The sequence below is a fragment of the Artemia franciscana genome, chromosome 5 (assembly GCF_032884065.1).
Source record: "Artemia franciscana chromosome 5, ASM3288406v1, whole genome shotgun sequence".
In the NCBI taxonomy this organism is placed as follows: Eukaryota; Metazoa; Arthropoda; class Branchiopoda; order Anostraca; family Artemiidae; genus Artemia; species Artemia franciscana.
Window position 1 is genome coordinate 36,832,927 of NC_088867.1, and position 21,575 is coordinate 36,854,501.

At 35.2% G+C, this 21,575-nt stretch overlaps 1 protein-coding gene across 1 annotated transcript in view; it reads left to right on the forward strand.

Annotated features, from left to right (window-relative positions):
- Nucleotides 1–21,575, forward strand: part of LOC136027358 (vigilin-like) — an 83,685-nt gene that overhangs the window by 58,016 nt on the left and 4,094 nt on the right. Inside the window, exons 10-17 of the mRNA XM_065704523.1 lie at nucleotides 618–950; nucleotides 3,709–4,014; nucleotides 4,772–5,066; nucleotides 12,968–13,162; nucleotides 14,243–14,391; nucleotides 17,847–18,086; nucleotides 20,043–20,240; nucleotides 20,751–20,966. Of these exons, the coding sequence (XP_065560595.1) occupies nucleotides 618–950; nucleotides 3,709–4,014; nucleotides 4,772–5,066; nucleotides 12,968–13,162; nucleotides 14,243–14,391; nucleotides 17,847–18,086; nucleotides 20,043–20,240; nucleotides 20,751–20,966 (1,932 nt within the window). The remainder of the gene's footprint in view (nucleotides 1–617; nucleotides 951–3,708; nucleotides 4,015–4,771; nucleotides 5,067–12,967; nucleotides 13,163–14,242; nucleotides 14,392–17,846; nucleotides 18,087–20,042; nucleotides 20,241–20,750; nucleotides 20,967–21,575) is intronic.

The following is a 21,575-nucleotide window of genomic DNA, read 5'->3' on the forward strand; positions in this document are numbered from 1 at the left end:
TGGCTAAGCTGTCACATATGCCGTATTAATGCAGATTTTTGGTGCCCTGTCCACTCTATTAAACGTAGATCTCTGCTTTTTTTCTGTGACACAAAGAGTTCCGTGCTAAAATATGTTAATCTCAAGATAAGACATGGCTAGCTAAATCCATTTGTCTTTGTTTCTTTTATAGTAAATCGTCTTACATCTACTTTTGTTTTTTACAATTTTATGTTGTAGTCTTTCATTAATAAGGAATACAAAATTACTTCATAAGTTGTCAAGTTTTATATCATTCATTATTGCGTGTTAATTCATCGATCAATTAATCTGCTGTTGTTAACTATTCTCTATCTCTATCGCTCCCTTCATCTTTTCACGCACTTAGCCAAATCTCAGAAGCATATGCACCAAGTCGCTTTTGTCTAAAATTGTTCTTAAATTTTGGAGTATTAATTCGCTCCAGTATAGGATATCCTCTCAATGAGTGATTCACTACCCCCATGTATACATTTAACGAACAGAAAAGCCAAATATTCATTTTGAAGGAAAAGAGTAAAATTTTCCAAGGCTCGTCGAGTCTCTTGTTTCATTGCGCCTTTGGCCTTGCTTAAATAGTAATATGCCTATATTTCTAGGTTCAGATTTCATTCCCGGACCCCTCTGAGAAGCGTGATGTTGTCAAGATTCGTGGTCCCAAAGCTGATGTTGAAAGTTGTTTCAATTATTTGAAAAAAATGCACAAAGAACTACTGGAAACATCCTATTCAGTAAAAGTTCCCATATTCAAAGAGTTTCACAAGAATGTCATTGGAAAGGGAGGTGCCAACATCAAGAAAATTCGCGAAGAGACTAAGACCAGGATTGACCTCCCTCCTGAGGGCTCTGATAGTGATATGGTTATCATTACTGGACGAAAAGAGGATGTGGATAAGGCTAGGGAGCGCATAATGAAAATTCAGAGTGAACTGGTGAGTGTTTATTCCATATGAATTATCAGTATAATGCGACAGATTGAAAAATAAAGGTTTGTTTTTGTAGATAAATAACTTATGTATTTTAAAATTTTTGTTCCCCGTGAAATCAACAGTGTGTCATTTTACTGCTCTCCTAAAATTTAGATATATCAGCGAAAGACGACATTTTTAAATATCATTCCGTAATTGAAAGCCCTGTTTATCTGCCAAATTAAAATTTATAAAAATTTGGTGTACACGTTTTTCTTAATTGAAAATACGTTGAAAATAGTTTAAAAAAAGGAAATTTTCTTATTTTTGGAGAAAGTTTAGATCCTTCCCCAAGAAAATGTGTAAGTAATATCATTGTTCTAACTGTCCGAATGGATAGATGTGAGGCCAATGAATTCAACAGCATGACTACCTTGTTCTTCTGATGCTGCTCCAACCTGCAGGATTGTTCCAAAACCGCTCCTTTTAGAGGGAACCTAACCTACCTTGTACAACTTTAAATAATTTTTTCATAGACCGTGGAATATTATTAAGTCGGTGCTACTGAACTGAAATATGCGGCAGACTAATAAAATAACGATTTTTCATGTTAAACCTTTGAAAACATAATTTGGTTTATCTAATAAAACGAAGGAGGAATAAATTAAATATTATCTTGAAAGGACTTCAATAGATTGGCCTAAAAGATTCATTTATTACTTGTTAAGTTTGCACAAATAATAAGAAAGTAAATCTATTATGATCAGATTAAATGACCAAAATTTTTTTTTAGTTATTTGAGGAAACATTCTGTATTATATTGTATGTTGAAAAGTCTTTTTTTAGTACTATTTATGTTTGCATATATAATCCCAAAATTAGGTAATTACAACAACATTAAATAATTTTTAAATAGAAATAGTCTATACTTTTTTTTATCTTCCTTCGTTTCAGGGGTATATTTGGACTGTGTGCATTTCTGTGGCTTTTTGTAAAAATATCAATTTTCCTCATTTGCACTCGTTTAACTTCAATTTTTGCTTATTTTACAGGAGAGAAAAATAATAAAAATCGCTCTCACAAATCAGAATTTGAGAAACTTGTTTTTTTTTCATGATCTTTTTATGAACCTGAACAAATGCTTTATAAGACTAATTCCTAGTTACTAGTTTCATATTTTACTTGCAAATCATGCAAATCACTTTCTGTGTACAAAAGGCAAACAAATTCAATCAAAAGACGAACACTTTCGGAAGCTAAGCTTTGTCTGGGATATACTCGCAAAGCAACTTGCCATACAGAAGATTTCTGTAAAATCAAAGGAAATCCTCTGAGATAAAGGTAAGAAGAGAGGTGATGTCATCGTACTTAGGTTTAGCTGATCGCGTGATCATTTGGAGACTCCGACCCCTTTTTAGTTAATTCGTGGGTTCGAAATGGGTCGTTTTCCTTGTGGGAAGTTTTGAACTGCATTATTCTTTAGTTGTTTGTGTACCGGAACCATGGGATGTCAGTCCACTTGAACTCTTTCTTTGACAAGGTAAATGTTGATTCTGATAAAGATTTTCTTGAAGAATTCAGCAAAATCTAAGATTTCTTTTTCATCACATGAGCGTTCATTGGTACCCTACCTCTTGCAGTTCTGCTGACATTTGCCCAGTCAGCAGACACGTTGACTTTAATTTTTTTTTTTTTTTTTTTTTTTTTGCTATCTATCCTTGCATGGCCCGAATCCCTGGTTCCAGAAACTTCTGGTTAATTGCTTCTTGATCTCTTGACAGCAACTTTGGACAAAAGTAAGACCGCATTCTAGTAACAGTAGAAAGGCACTATCTATTGGCACTAGTTTAAAGGCACATTCTTGCTGATCCTTTTGTGGGATTACAGGGTTTCCAGGATCAGGATCCACCTTAATTTTCATTTAAAGTTTCCACATAGTTCAAAAGAATCATTAGCTGGAAGTTTGAACCCAAGATTAAGGTTTTCATAGAGTACTTTCTTGTATTGAACAATTTCTACTCTCTTCATCACTCTTTGCCTTATCCAGACCAAAGATTTTCACAGTACTCAAATTTGCAGATATATGCTTTCTTGAGGCATGAACCTTCGAATTGTGGGAATCAGAATCAGGGAAAGAGTTAATTTGGTCCTTGATGAGCTTCAAATCGATCTCATTAGTCTTATTGTGGGCTTATCTCTCCATGGTTGAATAGGGCGTCTGAACTATACCAAGTTGGTTATCTTTGAAACTATTCCTCTCAGTTCTCTTGGCAAAACCATTCCTTCTCAGGTCTTTTGGTAAAATTTGTAACTCGGTCAGAATTTAAGATAAATCCATTTTGAAAAGACAAATCGATAGATATCTTCGAGCTCTTTCGGACCATATGCTCAACTTATTTTCGGAAAAATGTGGACGCAAGTCGTTTTTTCAAAATGCCACGAATTTATTACTAAGGGGAAGGGGAAGGAGCCAATATATGTGCTATTATCCCTCCTTTGTATAGGTAGATTTGACGAAAAACTTTGACGGGAACATTAGTCATTGCGTATTAAAGCACTGTAGTAAAAAATTTAACTAGAGTTTAAGGTGTGTGACACATGATGTAGGCATCACCATCCCATTATGTCAAAAAATTCTCTTAACTTGAAAAATAAATGCACCCGAATGAACCCTTTCTTGAAGTCCATTTGTGCGAATTTAGACTTTAATGTAAATAATTTGAAGAGGTCCCTCATATCTGAGAAAATACTGAATATGAATGTATTGTTTAATTTCTTATAGGTTACCATGGTCACGGAAGAAGTGTCAATCCCTTCGCGGTATCATAACTTCATAATTGGGGCTGGTGGTAAGCTGATTCAGTCGATAATGGACGAATGTGGTGGAGTCCAAATCAAGTTTCCTCCGTCTGAAGCTAATTCTGATAAAGTAACCCTTCGTGGGCCGAAAGAAGAAGTGGCAAAGGCCAAAAAGACGTTACTAGAATTGTCGCAGGAAAGGAACATATCGGATTATCAGGAAACAGTCAAAGCTAAGCCTGAGCATCATCGCTTCCTAATTGGAAGGAATGGAGCCAATATTAGAAAGGTAATATTTTTTTTTCAACATGCCTGTATAATTGTTACACTTATCTGAAGTGAGTATTTCTGTATTATACAATCTGGTTATCAGTATGCTTTCTATCCTGACAAGAGTTTGAACTTTTTCCTTAAAGCCTGACGTCCGACAGGCTCAACTGCTATTGTAATAATAATTAAATGATTTTTTTAATAACGAAAAACATAAGAACGGGGTTCCAATTGCATTAGGTCTATAGGTACATAGTTGAACTTAAATTTTCGATTTGACTATATTGTCGAGTCTTTGGGATTTATTAACAATCTATCAAGGACAGTTCGAAAGCTAGAGAGGGGTCGCAGCAAACTTCTCTGGCTGCCTTGCCTGGAAGGGGAGGGGTAATTGTATGTGTCAGCTAGTTTGCATAGCGTTTTTTAGGCGGTGGAGATACTAGATACCCCCCTGGCATCACCAACCCTGGGAAGGAAGCCTTGTAAAACTTCTATTAGCATCAGATTTTGACTTCAAATGTTTCGTCAATAATAACTATAGTTTAAGTTGTAATTCTGTTATATACCTTGTGGTATAAATCCGAGCATTATTACTTTTCAACCAAAAAAAAAAAATTATTATAAATAGAAGGCTAACTTTTTTTTCAGTAATTATAAAAGTATCTGCAAGAAATACTTATTCATATAGTCTATACAATTATGGTATTCCATTAACAATTTTTCTTTCGTTCCAGGGATGTTGCATTTCTAATAAAAAATATTTCTCTAATTTTCAGATAAGAGAGAACACTGGAGCTCGTATTGTTTTCCCAGGTGATGAAGATGCAGATCGCTCTCTAATAGCTATTATTGGCAAAAAAGAGTCAGTTCAAAAGGCTCGCACTGAATTGGAACTGAAAATCAAAGAACTCGAAAGCACGACCGAAGACGAAATGAAAGTGGAGCCACGACATCATAGACACTTCGTTGCTCGTCGTGGAGAGGTTCTTCAAGACTTGGCTGAACAATTTGGTGGTGTTTCCATCAGTTTTCCTCGTCCTGGAGTTGATAGTGACCGTGTTGTTATTAAAGGTGAGCAGAATTCATTTATTCTATATTAGATCAGTACTCACTAATGGATACCTTAAATTAGACATGCAATTAGGATTACCTATACATAAGAATGTTAGGGGAAAATGGTAATTTCTTTTTCATCTGGGTTCTATGGCACCATTCTTGATATTGTCGGATATCTTGAACAAGACTATTAAATATGTTAAATTATGCGTAGACATATGTACCTCGTGCATTTTCATCCGAAATCTTAGATTTTTAGTTGAATCTAACTCATGGTGATTTTACATGTTTTTATAAGTATTTAAGTGCCAAAAATTGCCTAAATCTCTCAAGTTCAATTAAAGTTATGTAAGGGGTACTGAGAAAACTAAGAAAAAGGGGGGAAAAAATGAACAGGCATTTTGAGGAGACTTTCTTTCCTTCTTTTCTTTCCCTCTTTTCTTTCCTTCTTTTCTTTCTTTGTTTCTTGGAGACCGACCTTAATTTCCAGGTATTGTTAGTTTTCCCCACTATTTGAGTTTAGTGGAATATGCTATTTGAATAATCATTAAATATTAGAACGAGGCAGGGGAAAGACGATGTGGACATTAGGTGCAGTCTTTAAGAGGTGTGGGGGAAATGCGAAATATAAAGTAATTTTTAATTTCTGGGAGAAGAAGGGTGCTTTAGACAGTCTGAGACGGGAAGTCGAGTCCAAGCTGTGTGCGAGTGTTATTACAAAGAAGATGTTTTCAAAGTGGAAATCGGGACGAAACAGCTATTGAATATATGGATTTTGATGTTTATCAAGGAGGTGCTCCCTCTCAGGCCAGTGCCCTCCGCTCGAAATAAATCAGTGTGGATCTGTCTTTTTTTTTGCTAGAGTATAGAAAGCCTAAAAAAATGTCGGCTGAGACCAGGAGCAAAAGAAGGTTCCCTTTAACAGGGAGAAAATTGAAAACCCGTCGCCAAACTCAAACGCTCGTAGAATTCTGTCTATTTGTGGGCTCTAAACTTTGGTGGAAATCTATAAACTTTTCCTTGTTAGATTCATAGTTAAATTGTCACTTTCTTTTAAATCTCGATTTCCTAGATGACTAATTTCAAAACTTTTCCACCGAGAAGGGGATTACCGGCATGATTTTAAAACTCAATCAGAAATTGAAGTGTTTTTCAAGTGAAAGTGCGCTAAGAAAATTTTTTCACCCCACATCATCTGCAAAAAATTTTCTGGGTGAAGTTTTTAGCTAGAATGGAATTGTCTTGGGGGAATTCCCCTAGAAAGGAAGAGGGCATTTTTTACGTTGAAACAGCTTTAAACAGTGGGTTTTTTTTCCGTGAATGAAAGAATTTTTCATGGAGGAGGGAGCCGGGTTTCTCGTTGTTATTAAAAGCATTCAGAAATTGAAATACAAGAAGCTTCTTCAACTGATAATAAGAAGCAACGTCAAAACTTAGACGGGCAGAAATTATTAATTATATGAAAGGTGTTTCACCCTCCTCTAGACCTTGCTCTTTACGCTGAAGCGTTGACTTTTTGTCCCAATTCCTTAAGAACGACTCCTGAAACACAATGACCGTTTAATAAGAATAATAAGATTTTTTTTTTATTTGCAATCACCTGTTATGAAAGAGTGTCGGTGGGTGCAGAGTGGGGAGAGGGGATGGTGCCTGAAACCACCTTGAGGGACCCTGATTTTTCGGCATGATCTGATTAACAAATATAAGTTTAAATTTTTAAAAATAAGTTTTTTTCAACTTAAAGTACAGAACAACATTGAGAAATGCAAAAATTAGTCCATATGTGAGTGGGGCTGCCCCCTCAATAAATTATCGTCTCTATTGCTTTGACAATGCTTTTTGTTCTATTTAAACGGCCCTAATGTTTATGAAATTACCAAATGCTGGAAACCATGTTGTGACAAAGAATAGGTCCAGCGTTGCGCAAAGCCTCCCTTTATTCTGGAGGTCCCAGGGACTTCTTGCGAAACTCATATCGCAGGGATAGGAAGCTTGACATTAGGTGATATAGAATTTGCTTAGTCAGGCAGGAAGGATGGGGTACATAGACAAGGATTAGGGCTCATGATGAATAAGGAATCTGCTAAGTCTTGTTTAAGCTGGTAAGGTAACGATAATGTGAATTATAATCACTTATTTTATGACTAATAAGTTTAGGGCATCACTTATAGTAGTATATGCCCCTGTAGAGCCGACAGACAGAGATGCTAGTGATTCAGATGAATTTTACTTACAGTTACAGAAGCAAATAGACAGGGTCACAGGTAGAAATATGGTGTTCTTATTAGATTTTAGCGATTAACGCTCAGGTCTGTAGAAATAGGCATATATACAGCCTAAGTAGATTTGGTGTAGGAAAAGAAAACAGCAATGGCTACAGACTGTTGCAATTTTGTAGTTATTACAAACTAGTTTTAACCAATATGGTGTTTGGTTATAAAATGGCCCAGCAATTAACAGGGTTTTCGTGTGATGGCTAGACAGCAAACCTTATTGATTATGTTATTGTAAACCGAAGACTGGCGGAATCAATACAAGATACTAGGGCATATTGGAGTGATGCAGTTGATGTGAAAAGTAAAGATCACCATATGACAGTGTCTAGAGTTAATTTAAAGTTGAAATTTAAGAAGAGTAACCACTTCCTGGGAAGTTCTGATGTTAGTAGATTTCAAGAGGGAAATTTGAGAGAAACTTTTAAGGAACAGATGGATACTAAACTGGATAGTTAAGAATTTGACAATGTGAAAGAGGGATGGAATTATTTTAGGAAAACAATTTGTGAAGTTGCTAATGGTGGGAAGAAAATTAAGGACTGCAGCTAGGAATATTAGTGAAAAAGCTTTATGTTTAATTATGAGGAGAAGGGGCTTGTACAAGAATTATCTGAGTGATAGATCATATGAAACCAAAAGGAATGTAAAGAAAGTGGAGAAATCATTAATATATGATCTAAGGAGGTGTGAAGTGGAAGCCAAGGATAAAATTGCCGAGGATCTAGAAGATGCAGCTTTACGACATACTAGTAAAATATTGTAGTGGTGTGTAAATAAATTGACAGAGAGAGCAGTAGTCAATCGGGACAGTCGGATAGTTCGTGGTAACGAACTGTTGTAAGGAGTGACCTGGCTCAATAGTAACCGAAACTCGAAAAAACAGAATTATGATATCAATAGTTACAGTAAAAGAATTGCATTTAAATGCTGATTTTAAATATATAAGTTTCATCAAGGTTAGTCTTACCCATCAAATGTTGGGAGCCTGAGAAAATTTGCCTCATTTTAGAAAATAGGGGGAAACACCACCTAAAATTTATACAATCCTAACGAAAATCACACCATCAGATTTAGCGTATCAGAAAACCCTATCGCAGAAGTTTCAAGCTCTTATTTACAAAAATGTGGAATTTCGCTTTTTTTTTTTTGCCAGAAGACAGATCCACGGATGCGTATATATTTGTTTTGTTTTTTTTTCCCGGGGGTGATCGTATCGGCTCAGTGTTCATAGAATGTCGTGAGAGGGCTCATTATAACGGAAATTAAAAGTTCTAGTGCCCTTTTTAAGTGGCCAAAAAATTGGAGGGCACCTAGGCCCCCTCCCACGCTCATCTTTTCCCCAAAGTCACGGATCAAAATTTTGAGATAGCCATTTTATTCACCATAGTCGAGAAACCTAATAACTATGTCTTTGGGGGTGACTTACTCCCCCACAATCCCCGTGGGAGGGGCTGCAAGTTACAAACTTTGACCTGTGTTCACATATAGTAATGGTTATTGAGAATTGTACAGACGTTTTCAGGGGGATTTTTTTTTTTGGGGTGGGAACTTGAGGGGGGCTACGTGGGAGGATCTTCCCATGGAGGAATTTGTCATGGGGGAAGAGAATGTCAATGAAGAGGGCGCAGGATTTTCTAGTATTATTTAAAAAACAATGAAAAAATAAATATGAAAAGTTTTTTTCAACAGAAAGTAAGGAGCGGCATTAAAACATATAACTAACAGAAATTATTACGCATGTGAGGGGTTTACCTCCTCGTAATACCTCGCTCTTTACGCTAAAGTATTTTTAGTAATTTCAACTATTTATTCTATGGCCTTTGTGATTCAGGGGTCATTCTTAAGGAATTTGGACAAAATTTAAGCATTAGTGTAAAGAGCGAGGCATTGACGAAGGGGTGAACCCCTTCATATACGCAATAAAAACATACGAATATAGAAGTTCGATACGTAAGTTAATTGGTAGTTTTCTATTGTTTTAAAAAGTAGAGTTAAGAGAAAGAGCCAAACTTTAGCGTGAAGAGCGGGGCGCTGAGGAGGAAAAGCCCCTTTCATATACGGAGTAATTTCTGTTCGTTTTCAGTTTTAATGTCGCTCCTTACTTTCAGTCGAAGAAACTTGTTTTGTTTTTTTTAATTAAAGGTGAGAATGGGGGCCACAAATAGTAATAAGGAAAGAGATAAAGAGAGATGGGTAGAACATTTTGAGAATGTGTTAAACCGAGATTGAGGTGCAGGAAAAGATAGAGAAGAAAATTAAAAAGTTTGTGATGTGAAGATTTGTTTGTGAGGAGGAATTAGCAACGGTACTAAAATGATCAAAAAATAATATGGCTCGAGGTTTTTGAAAAGGGGGAAGTACCTAGCGATTTTAGGAAAACCTTAATTAAGCCACTATATAAGAAAGGTGATAAAAAGTGAGTGTGGTTATTATCGTGGCATGGTCTCTGTAGGTAGCAAATTACTAAGTAATAAAATACTTTTTAGACTGAGAGACGCTGTGGACAATGTTTTAAGAAGAGTGCGGTTTTAGAAAAGGTAGAGGATGTGTCGACCAAATTTTTACTCTTAGGTTAATAATTGAGAAGTGTCTGAGTTATCAAACACCTTTAGTCCTCACATTTATAGATTATGAGCAAGCACTGGATTCTGTTGATTGAAGAGCTTTAGTAAAGGTTTTGTCCTTGTAGGGTATCCCCCTTTATATGGATCATTTTGATGGATTTGTCTTAAGAAGTACAGTAAAGGTAATGGGAGATCATGGAATCAAATGGGGAGAAAAAATTTCGTGGACTTAGATTATGGTGATGATCTAAGCATCCTAGATCAAAATTTGAGCAAAATGAATGAACTTATAGATGTTTTGCGAGTTCAGGGTGCTAGAATAGGTTTAAAAATAAATGTTAAGAAGACTAATCACTAAGTTCAGGAATAACTGAAGATGAAGACGATTGATCAGATGGACAGCTTCACTTCCCTTGGTAGCATTATTAGTAAAGACGTTGGGAGCAATGAAGATGTCAAAAGCAGAATAGCCAAGACTTAAGTTTTTTTTGACAGTTAAAAAAACTTGTAAGAATAGGAAGATAAGTCTGCAAACCAAGATGAGAATATTGGAAGCTACAGTGATGACAGTGGTCAAATATGGCTTAGAAGCATGGGCGCTCCAAAAAGCGGATGTGGATTTGCTAGACGTTTTCCAGAGAGATTGCCTACGGTTTGTTCTGGGTACCCGGCTGACTGATCGTATTTCAAATAGTATGCTGTACGAAAAGTGTGGTTCAATCCCGCGTTCTAGTCCTATAATGGGAGAAAGGTTTGATGAGTAGGACACGATCTGCGGATGAAGGATGACAGATTGTCAACGATTGTCCTTTTCAGCCAACCGTCTAGGGCTAAACGGAAAGCAGGTCTTTCGTAGTTGGGGTGGGAGGATGTCATAACCAAAGATTTAGAGGAAATCGAAGCTTCCTGGGAGGGTTTACAAAGGGACGCTTTGAATAGATTAGGTTGGAGGAGGAGCCTGCGTTGTTGCGTTGACCTCAGGCAGTTTGGTTCTGCGGTTAGTTGTTAGTAGTAATAGTAGTAGCATTGAACATTATTTATATTTTTATAACAAATACTAAATTATTGAAAACATCAGTACCGTCCCGGAAGTATTGCGATTTCTGCCAATTTTTCATTTTCAGATGTTCCGGCAGAATTATCCGGGGGCTATTTTCTGCGTGTTTTGATTTCCGGGAAATAAATTCTGCGGAAGGGGGCACCTCTGAAGTGATCGAGAAACCGATTAGAGATTCAAGTTTTATTCAAATGAAAGAATGCTAAAAGGAATTTTTCCGGCTGAATCATTCGCAAGGAATTTTACAGGGAGGGGGATTCTCAGCGAGAATGAACTGTGGAGGGAATTTGACGGGGGGAAGCTTTGCTTTACGTTGGATGAAATTTCACCGAAGGATATTTCCGTGAAGGGGAGATTTGCCCCCTCCATATTTGAAGGGCGTCCCCCCTTAATACCTTGCTCTTTACGCTAAACTTTGACTGTTTGTCCCAATTTTTTAAGAGCGTTTACTGAAACACTAGGGCTTTTTAATTAAAATAGAAAGATTTTTAAAAGTGCTAACAGCTTTAGCGTAAAGAGTAAGGTAATGAAGAGGGGACAATCCTCCATATAAGGAATGAATCTTCCAAAATTAATTTGCAAATTTTGTTTTCATTTTTCATGTACGGTAAGCCAAATTTGAACCTGCATTAGTTTAAATACGTCCAGAAGTTAAATAAAAAAAAACAAGTTTTTTTTTTTACTGAAAGTAAGGAGTAACATTGAAACTTAAAACAAACAGAAATTGTTCTGTTTATGAAAAGGAGTTGTTCCCTCCTCAACACCTCACTCTTTACGCTAAAGTTTTTATTGTTTTAAAAAGTAGAGTTATGACAAAGAGTCAGACTTAAGTGTAAAGAGCAAGGCGTTGAGGGCGTTGTGTCATTCCTTACTTTCAGTTAAAAAACTTGTTTCTTCATTTAATTAAAAAAAGAAGAGCCTAGTGCCTATTGCTTACACATAGCATTTATGTCATCGAAGCTTGTTTTTATATTATTAACTACAATTTTTGTTATTGAGCTTTGGGAAAGCGAAGAGTTCATTAATTTGAGCAAAAAAAAAAAAAATGGTCTAAGATATGGAAATCTTAATAAAAAATATAGAAAGTGAAAACACCGATATATCGTTTAATCAAATTATCGCCCAGCACATCCAATTTAAAGCGAAACATCTCATCATAAAACTTATGTAATAATGTACTTGAAGCAAAACAGTAGTTTGCTTTGGATGCATAAGCTAACTGCCTATATGTAGTTACATTGCCTCTGCACCGCCTTTGCCAATGTAGCGTTAATCAGACATGTCAGGGGAGGATATGATGTAAATTATGCAAGTAAGGTACAAAATTTTCCTGGGGTTCTGACCATAGCTGATGAACTAAAATGGGAGGTTGAAAAGAAGTGACAATAAGCACTTTACGTCCCAAGATTATTACACGTCCCGAAAGAGCAATAGTTGGATTAGCCCCTCCCACTCCCCACCTCCCGAAAAAAAGAATTATTAGGAAAACAGTATTACGGAAGTCATAAGTTATTCTTACTGTTAACAACTCGTTGCAGCACAAAGCCGTTTGAGGGCGACAATGCATGAAGCCATATCATTTTCTTTTATTCATCGGGCTGATTAAAATATTTGGTGAATCAACTAAATCTTAAATATTGGTTATAACATATAGGATTGACATAATTGCAGAAGTTATCGTTGCTCTTTTTCTAAACAAATTAAAGGGAAAAAAGGACACGTATTTTAAGTTTCACTCTACGTGTTAATACGCGTAATGAAAAGTGGCCAAATGAAAACCAAGAATTTGACTGGGTTTGAACTTTGACACAAAGAATCGTCCTATATCGCCCTATTAGAATCACAAGTTATATATTTATATACCCAATGCTTATATACACCAAAACTGGAATAAACCCAGGGCTTTGTTCCTCTTCAAATGTAAATGTGATGGGGTGTGTGTTAGTATTTTCATAATTGATACTGTATATGAACTTTCACGTTCAAAGTTGATATTTTAATATTATTTTATTTATTTAGGTGCTAAAGAGTGTGTAGCTCAAGCAAAGCAACGTATTAAAGAAATCGTTGAAGACTTGGAGCATCAAGTGACAATTGATTGTGTAATACCCCAACAGTATCATAGGACAGTGATGGGCGCTAAAGGAAGTAAAGTGCAAGCAATCACTGCCGAACATAATGTCAACATCAAATTCCCTGACAGGGATACTAACGGTTAGTTTTTTTCTTTTGTTCTAGTAATTTGTAAATTGACCTTATATATATTTTGGTCATATTTCAGTAACAAAAAAAAAGCTTGTAGGCAAATAGTACAGGGGCAGCTATTTTCCGAATTTTGAGGGAAAAGGAGTTAGTTCAACATTAGGGCTTGCCCCCTTCTTTGTGGGTTAGGATATCCAATCTTTTGGAGTGATACTCAAAAAAAAGAAAAAAAGCAGTGATCAAACTAATGGAATTATCGGCTAGGAGTCTAACTTAGTTGTTGCAAATTTTGAATTTTTAGTTGTACCCCTTCTTCAAGACATAAGCACTAACCAGGGGCATCCATACTTTTTGGTTGGCTGAATGACTCTGGAAAGGAAACCTAGTTCTTAGTCACCTAACTTTTAAGGCCATAGTCTTCAGTCAGTAATGTAAGAGCGAAAATATTATATTTATGCTTCTACCAATAGGGCAAGCAAAAAAAAGGAATAATACCCAATAATTCAGACAATAGTTCCCTGACGAGATAAAAATTCTTCCTTTGTTACTTTCTTTTAATTTCTTTTTCGTTGAAAAATGCAAGAGCAAGGCACTAGCATCTTGGCGGCCGAGATGTAACCACCCCAGTTTGCTTGGCAGGGTGTATTCAAAGGTGTCCTGGGCCGTGTTTTGTAAGACCCTTCCTCCTTCTATTATAATTATTTATAATATTTTTTATTTATGTTAGATTTTTTATGCATTTTCGCCTTGTTGCTGTCCAAGGTTTTTTTTTATCTTAGTCGTTTTTTATGTAATCAATAAAGAAGATAATACAGTATTTTTTTTTCTTTAAGACCATGAATTGCAAATTAAATCTAATTTAATATTTCCGCTATATAACTAATAGTCGTCTTGAGTGAAAAAAAAGACTAAATGAAGATGAAATTCAACTTATGATAAAAATCGAAGAAACTAAAAATAAGTGTTGTAATAAGAGTCCTTGCTTGATTATAGTGAACAAGTTAAAACCAAGACGAGGATTTAACATTTAGTTTCGTTAGGGATCATATTCTTTTAAAGATTTGTTAGATCGTTGTCAATTTCCTATTTCAGGGAATGGCGAAATGAACCCAGCCAATCCAGAATCAGGTGAAGAACTTACTGAATCACGAAAAGAGGACACGATTAAAATTTCTGGTCATTCAGACAACTGCGAAAGGGCCAAACAAGCGCTTTTGGCTCTGGTACCAATCAGCGCTGAGGTAAGTCATACATAGTTGTCTCATCAATAATGAAATGATGGATTGGTTACTCAATGCCTGTGTAAACTCAGCCAATTAAGAAACAGATATCTGGGCCTCCCAAGTTGAAGCACAATACATCATTTAAGGCTTCAATTTTTTAAGCCTAATCGAATTTTTAACTTTGCGAGTATAGGGTGCAAGAATAGGTTTAAAAATTAATGTCAAGAAAACAATTCGCTAAGATTAGGAATAAGTAAAGGTGAAAAGTTGATGCTAGGTAATGACGATAGATCATGTGGACAGCTTCACTTACCTAGGTAGCATTATTAGTAAAGACGGAAGGTATAGTGAAGATGTTAAAAGTAGTATAGCAATGATCCATGGTGTTTTTTTTTGTTTTTTTTCACACTTCAAAAAAGTTTGGAAGAATAGGAAGATAACTATGTGAACAAAGACTAGAATATTGGAAACTTCAGTGATGACAGCGGTCAAGTATAGTTCTGGAGCATCGGCGCTCCGAAAAACGGAGGAGGATTTGTTAGATGTTTTCCAGAGAAATTACCGATTGTTTTGAGTTCCTGACTGACTGACCGTATCTCAAGCAGTAAACTCTACGAAAAATGTGGTTTGATCCCACTTCCTAAGGTCATAATGCGAGAAAGGATGAGATGGCTAGGACACATTCTGCAGATGAAGGATGACAGATTGCCAGAGCTCGTCCTTGTCGGCCAACCGTCTAGGGTCAAACAAAAGCAGGTCGTCCCCGAATGGTATGCGAGGATGTCACTAGGAAGGGTTCAAGAGGAATGAGAACTTCTTGGGAGGATGTAAAGAAGGGGTCTTTGCGTAGAATGGGATGGAAGAGCTGCGGTCGTAGCTATGTTGGTGTCAGGCGGCTTGGTGCTGCAGTGAGTTAGCAATAGTATGTATAGTGCAGGAATAAAAATAAAATTTATACAGTTGGCGCACGAAGAAGCCTGAAATATAAAATCAGTAGCTTTGTGCTTAACTTTAACCTTCTCGTGGGTAATATTTATCCAAACTTTGTTTATTATGAATTCCTAGTTCTTGATTATAAACAGTAAGCTTTTCTCCTTTGACGCTGCGACCTCTATAACACCATGTGTTATTGCTGCGAAAATTACACCCGTTTCCTTTGTAATTGTAACGCCGATTTATTAATATTTTGATCCTAGTTATCAGTAGATTAATTTTTTATTGGCAAAATCTCAAAAATATTTGTGCTTGTTTTTGTCCTTGATGAAAAATAAGGCGTAGTTTGGTGTCAATTCAAAGTATCGATAGTTAGGACTGATTTAAAGGGTAATTTAGGATCAGTTTAAAAAGGAGCCATTGTGTGGAAATTTTGCTTTTTCGTGTATGCTCACTTCTGGAGAAATAATTTTCTGGTTGTTCTTTGACTAAATTGACATTATCATTCTATAAATAAAGTTTTTTTCCTTTCTTGTTTTTCAAATTGAAAGCGAAACCGTTTACCTCTGTTCTTCTCTTTATTTTTTATACAAAACGTTAAGTAAAATGGTTGCTCTGCACTTGTACTTTTCCCTTGTACAATTTTTCTTTCTTGCTTTTTTCTTGATTTCACTTCCTTTTGTTTTCCTTTCGCAACAATATTTGAATACTACGAGCTTCATTTCGTGTTTCGGATTGATGTTGAAAGGAATAAGTCTTGGTCAGTTTGTACTATAACTTTTATAAGAATAAATGCAAAGATCATGAAAGTAATTAATTAGACAGAGAATATTCAAAAATAGTAAAGAAACAATCCCGAGGTAAAATGGCGCCTTTTTTATTTCTTTATCTGCATGGTGTCTTAAGTGAATATAAAATTTAGATGAAAAAATTGCGTGTGTATTTTAACATCAAAGGTTAATTTTAAAGGTGGATAATGACAATTAAAAACATATTTGCGAAAAACCAAATCAAAAATCGGCCGATATAAAAAAGGCAAATATTATAAACAAGGCTGGCCCCCAACCCCCCATTGCACTTCCTGGCTGAAGGGCCAAGAAACGGAGATCAGCACCGCCGGTACGGACTGTAAAGTCTAATGCCGTATCCTTTACCTTTTAACTGGCTTAAAATTTGTGGAAAAGCTACTAAAAAAATTACTGACTGGTGAAAATCTGGGACCCTGTTTTGATTTTTGAAGAAAAGGCAACAATAAGAATATATTTACATCTACGAATATTTCTTAGCTTCCTAGATCTCACCTGGGCATCACACCTAAGCAGTGTGGGACCCTCCTAGCTCATGAAGCTAGGAGTCACCCTAAGAAACAAAAGCCTCCTCCCCGAAGCATCCATTTTGACTTTTCGTCATGCATTAGACTAGTCATTGAATAAGTATATTCTCTCTTTGTGTGTACTCCAACTAGCAACATCACTCCTCTTTTTTGTGTCTTGTCATTAACTCGCCAAATTACAGCTCGCCGGGACTACCTTGTGCAGGGTAAAGCTCACCAGGAATACTTAAAAACGAGTTAACCCTGACAATTCGTTGCCAAATGGTATGGCCTCCCGGTAGATGTAATTCTAGATAATACCTTCGACTGAGCGTTCAAGAGAAGGTGTGTCAAATATCTCAAAAATAAATGTGGGGTAATTAAAAGAACCAACAGTATATCATCGTTCGTGAGGAAGCTGTGAAGCCTGTAATAATAAGTAAAAGTAGCTGTTTTTGGGAGTTGGTTGTGTTTTTATGTGACCTGTAAATATGTTCTTATTAAGAAAAATTTCATCATCGTCTAATCATGACGAAATTTCAAATATCGAAACAATATTTGAAAGAGAAAGAAATAAAAATTTGTGGATTATAATATCGTTAATGGACAGTATTTATATTATAAATACTGTATAAGTATTTTATAACCCCCCCCATTGCACTTCCTGCCTGAAGGGCCAAGAAACGGAGATCAGCACCGCCGGTTGGTTTTTAGTTTTTATCCATTTTTTTTTATGCTCAATTTACGTTCTAGTCAAGTAGATCTCGTTTTTTATTTATTATATGTGTTTGAGTGTAAAAATTTTGTTTGTATGTTTGCTTAGATGCATTGGTAAATTGTCCTTTAAAATAGTATTTAGTGTCTGATTTTATTTTTTTTTTTTTTTTTTTTTTTTTTTTTTTTTTTTTTTTTTTTTTTTTTTTTTTTTTTTTTTTTTTTTAAATATTCTATGTAAAGTTGAAAGATTATCACAGAACTACAGAGGTTGGCTTAATAGATTGTGCCACTGAGAACCTGATTTGTATTTTCTTTTTCTTTTTCCTGATTATAAGAATTTTGGCCTTTTTTTTAAAAAACGATTTATATATAAAATGTTTGATTCCTCTCTGAAACTGTAATTTACTCGAGGAGATTTTTGGATTCCTCTGTTATTTACACTATCATTTTGAAAAATAACTGAGTTTTTTAATTGTAATAAAAATTGTGTTTGAGCTGTTTATTTTTCTAGGTCAGTGTACCGTATGAATATCACCGATACATTATTGGTCAAAAAGGACGGGATGTGCGCCAGATGATGCAAACCTATGACGTGAGCATTAAGATCCCCAATGCCGAGAGTCATAGTGATGTAATTGTCATCTCTGGAACACCTTCCTGCGTTGAAGAAGCTAAACAAGCTTTGGCTGAAAAAATAGAAGTTCTTGAAAAAGAAAAAGAAGATAGGATACTTAAATCATATTCTGTTACAGTGAGTTCCCATTTTTCTTTCTTTTTTCAGATGCCAGGATTTGGCGTTTGTCGCCTTGTCTGGCGTCTAAAATTAAGACTTTTTTGAGGGGGGGATTTGTTTAACCGTAAGCTCCACAGACTCACGACGACTGAGCTTGCAAAGGCACGCCACTGACACCCACACTTAGCCATAAGAAGTAGCAACACCAGGATTTAATTTGCCACCCGAAGAACATAGGATGGTAGGTTCAGCATGTTATCCACTCGGCTAGAGTTCGGACAAGGGTTCATTTTGTTGGCTCTTGGCTGTTGTTTTTTTTTTTTTTTTTTTTTTTTTTTTTTTTTTTTTTTTTTTTTTTTTTTTTTTTTTTTTTTTTTTTTTTTTTTTTTTTTTTTAATACATAAATCTTTACTGTTAAACTATGCTGGATCCACGGAGAAAAACGAAGAAAAAATTTGGAACACAGAAAAGTGTTCTTAGTAAAATGTTACGATTTTTGTTATAACTTACCTTAGTGTTATATTAGTTTAGGGTTAGTGAAATCAAATGGTTACATTCTGATCCGTAAAATTGAGAAAAGAATCAATGTCTTATGAATCAGTCAAAGGACAGTACAGGATAAAGTTATTGAATTTTGATATGTTGAGATATATACTAATAAATTTTGCAATAGATAAAAAGGCTTTGATTTAAAATGAGTTGAAATTGACACGCAATTAGAGATATAGACTTGACAAGGCGTATATATTGATGCTTTTGTTTTGATTCAAACGGATCGTTAAAGTCATATTTGCTTATTTTTCCCTTTTTAAAATGAAAACTAGCAGAATATGTTTTGTTTTGTTTTTTCAGGTAAGTTCGGTATAATTTTCAGTTAAAAGGTATATAAACAAGAAGAAATAAGATGATTTAACAGTAAAGATGTACATATTAATGTTTTTATCTTTCACTTTCATGATTTTCAAAAGAAAAGGAAATTGAGCTGAAAAGGCTCTATCTATAATAGTTAATTCGATGACGTAAGTAAAAGTAATGTTTTTATCAAATCATTAAATGTTTATCTATTAAAGAATAATTACAGACAAAAGACGAAAAATGCTTTGTTATGTTTTTAACCATACATAATGGTTGTGTTTCTGTGATTTTGTTATATAAAGTTTTTCTTAGACGGTTTGAAGTCCCACCATGTTATAGGGAAGGCTGGAGTTTCCTAGATAGCATACAGGGTCCTGCCGTTTGATGTATGTTTCGATGACATTGCGTACAAATTTTGTTGAATTTGGCTACCTGTTTTAGAATGATCCAGAATGTGGCTAGTTGGCCAGGCTGTGTTTCCGCCAAAAACGCATAGCTACATTTAATGGTTATGCGTAATGTATTTTATTCTACTAGTATATCTGCTCATCTTGTTTTGGGGAGCTTTCTTTTTTATTGCTCCTGTTCCATAAGCTGAAAACACAAATACATATGTATTTGTCGCCTGAAAGGACTGAAGAAGGAACCACCTAGGATAGGGCACTCGAATAAAGTTGTTCACTGCCATGCATCTGTCTGGGAAGGGGATGTCTTTATCAAAGCCATTTATTAATTCCTCTAAGGCAAAAGTTTGCTGGACAAAAAAAAAATCTCGTGTCTCTTTGATGTAAATGGTGCTGCGGAACACGTCAAAAATTGTAATGGTTCTTCTTTATGAGAAGAGCAAAGGAAAAGCAAAGACTACTTTCAAATAATTACAAAGTATTAAGTATTCCTAGCGACATTCCTATTTCAATCCAAGCTTTCGGTGAATTTGTTTTTCCCAGATAATTCCACCTGCACAATCCCCTAGTTTAATTTTGGGGTGGTTAGACTGACTGGTTTGAAGGTAGGATTCTTGACTTTGACCCAGTTTTCTCATAGTCCCATAATTCCAATCTGTCTCCCAGAAAATGATTAATTGGATTAGTAGTTGCTCATTTAATCTGTTTTTTTAAGGTCGATGTACCTCCTGAATACCATTCGAAGATCATAGGTCGTGGTGGTGCGACGATCAACAACCTGCGTCACGAATTCGACGTCGTCATCCAATTCCCAAGGCGTGGTGATGAAAATCAATTTGAAGTAACCATAAGTGGGTATGAAAAAGATGTAAATCAATGCAAGGAGAAGATCCTAGCAATGGTAGCAGAACTGGTAGGTGATTTTTTTGGAGGGGGGAGGGGCTTTGGCTAATAAATTTGATGTGTGAACGAAGAGAGAAAACGACTATTCCTTACGATAGTTCTGCACACTGTATGTCTCATTTTTCTCTTGGATAGTTATGGAATGACCAGATGTACTAGTGTTTTGACGTAATAGTATTCTGAGATTTTTCATTAAAATGTTTGACTTGCTACTCTTTTCTGCCTTTGAAGAGAAAAGCAAAATATTAAATATTATAAACAATTTAAATAAATTTAAATTCCCCGAGTGTTTGATCATGTTGTTGAAAACGTGTGTGGAGATTATTTCAATCATTTAAACTTTTGGTTGAGCAGAAGCATGTAAAATCCTTTCATTAACACCTTCTTGGTGCTTGTAACCCGACACCTTTTTTCTTCTTTTGACGGATTGATTTTGGATGGTAGGTTGAATTCTAAGCATATAAAAAGAATTATTTTGAAAAGCTTCGGGATATGCATTAAATTATTTAATTTCTTCTAGGATGAAATGGTCAAACAAGAATTGAGCATTGATTATCGGATTCATTCCCGCATGATCGGTCGTGGTGGACGTGGCATCAAAAAAATAATGGACGAGTATGGTGTTGAGGTACGTTTCCCTGGTGACGAAAATGATAAGAATCTCGTTATTATTATTGGACCCGAGAAGAACGTCTCCGATTGTGCTGATTATTTGCTGAACATGGCCGAAGAATTCGTAAGTACTTAAACTACTTATACCATTTCCTTGTAGTGTCCGGATTCATTTTAGCACTGTCCAAAAAAAAAAAAAAAAAAAAAACATGAACTCAAGATAATCGATACGCTATATCGTAAATCAGCAATTTACCTGTTGCATCAATCATAGAAATATTCTCAGTCATCAGAACGGATTGATTTGTATTGGATGGACGTCAAAAACATTTTTTGCTAAAAAGAAAAAAAAAAGAATATGACGGATGTTTAGCAATTGTTTTTGTTCTAGCCCAAAGCCATTTTAACTACCTAGGCGTTTTTTAACCACCTTACTTTTCATACCGTATATATATATATATATATATATATATATATATATATATATATATATATATATATATATATATATATATATATATATATATATATATATATATATATATATATATATATATATATATAAATAAGCAATAATTGTATATTTTTTAATTTTATATTATTTTTCGCTCCATATTTTTTCGGGAAAATTGGTATCCTGAGATACTCTCGCAAAAAAAAAAAAAATCTAGATAGGTCAGATTTTTTATAAAATCCGTTAAGAGGCTTAATTTTGGTTTTTGCGAATGACGTT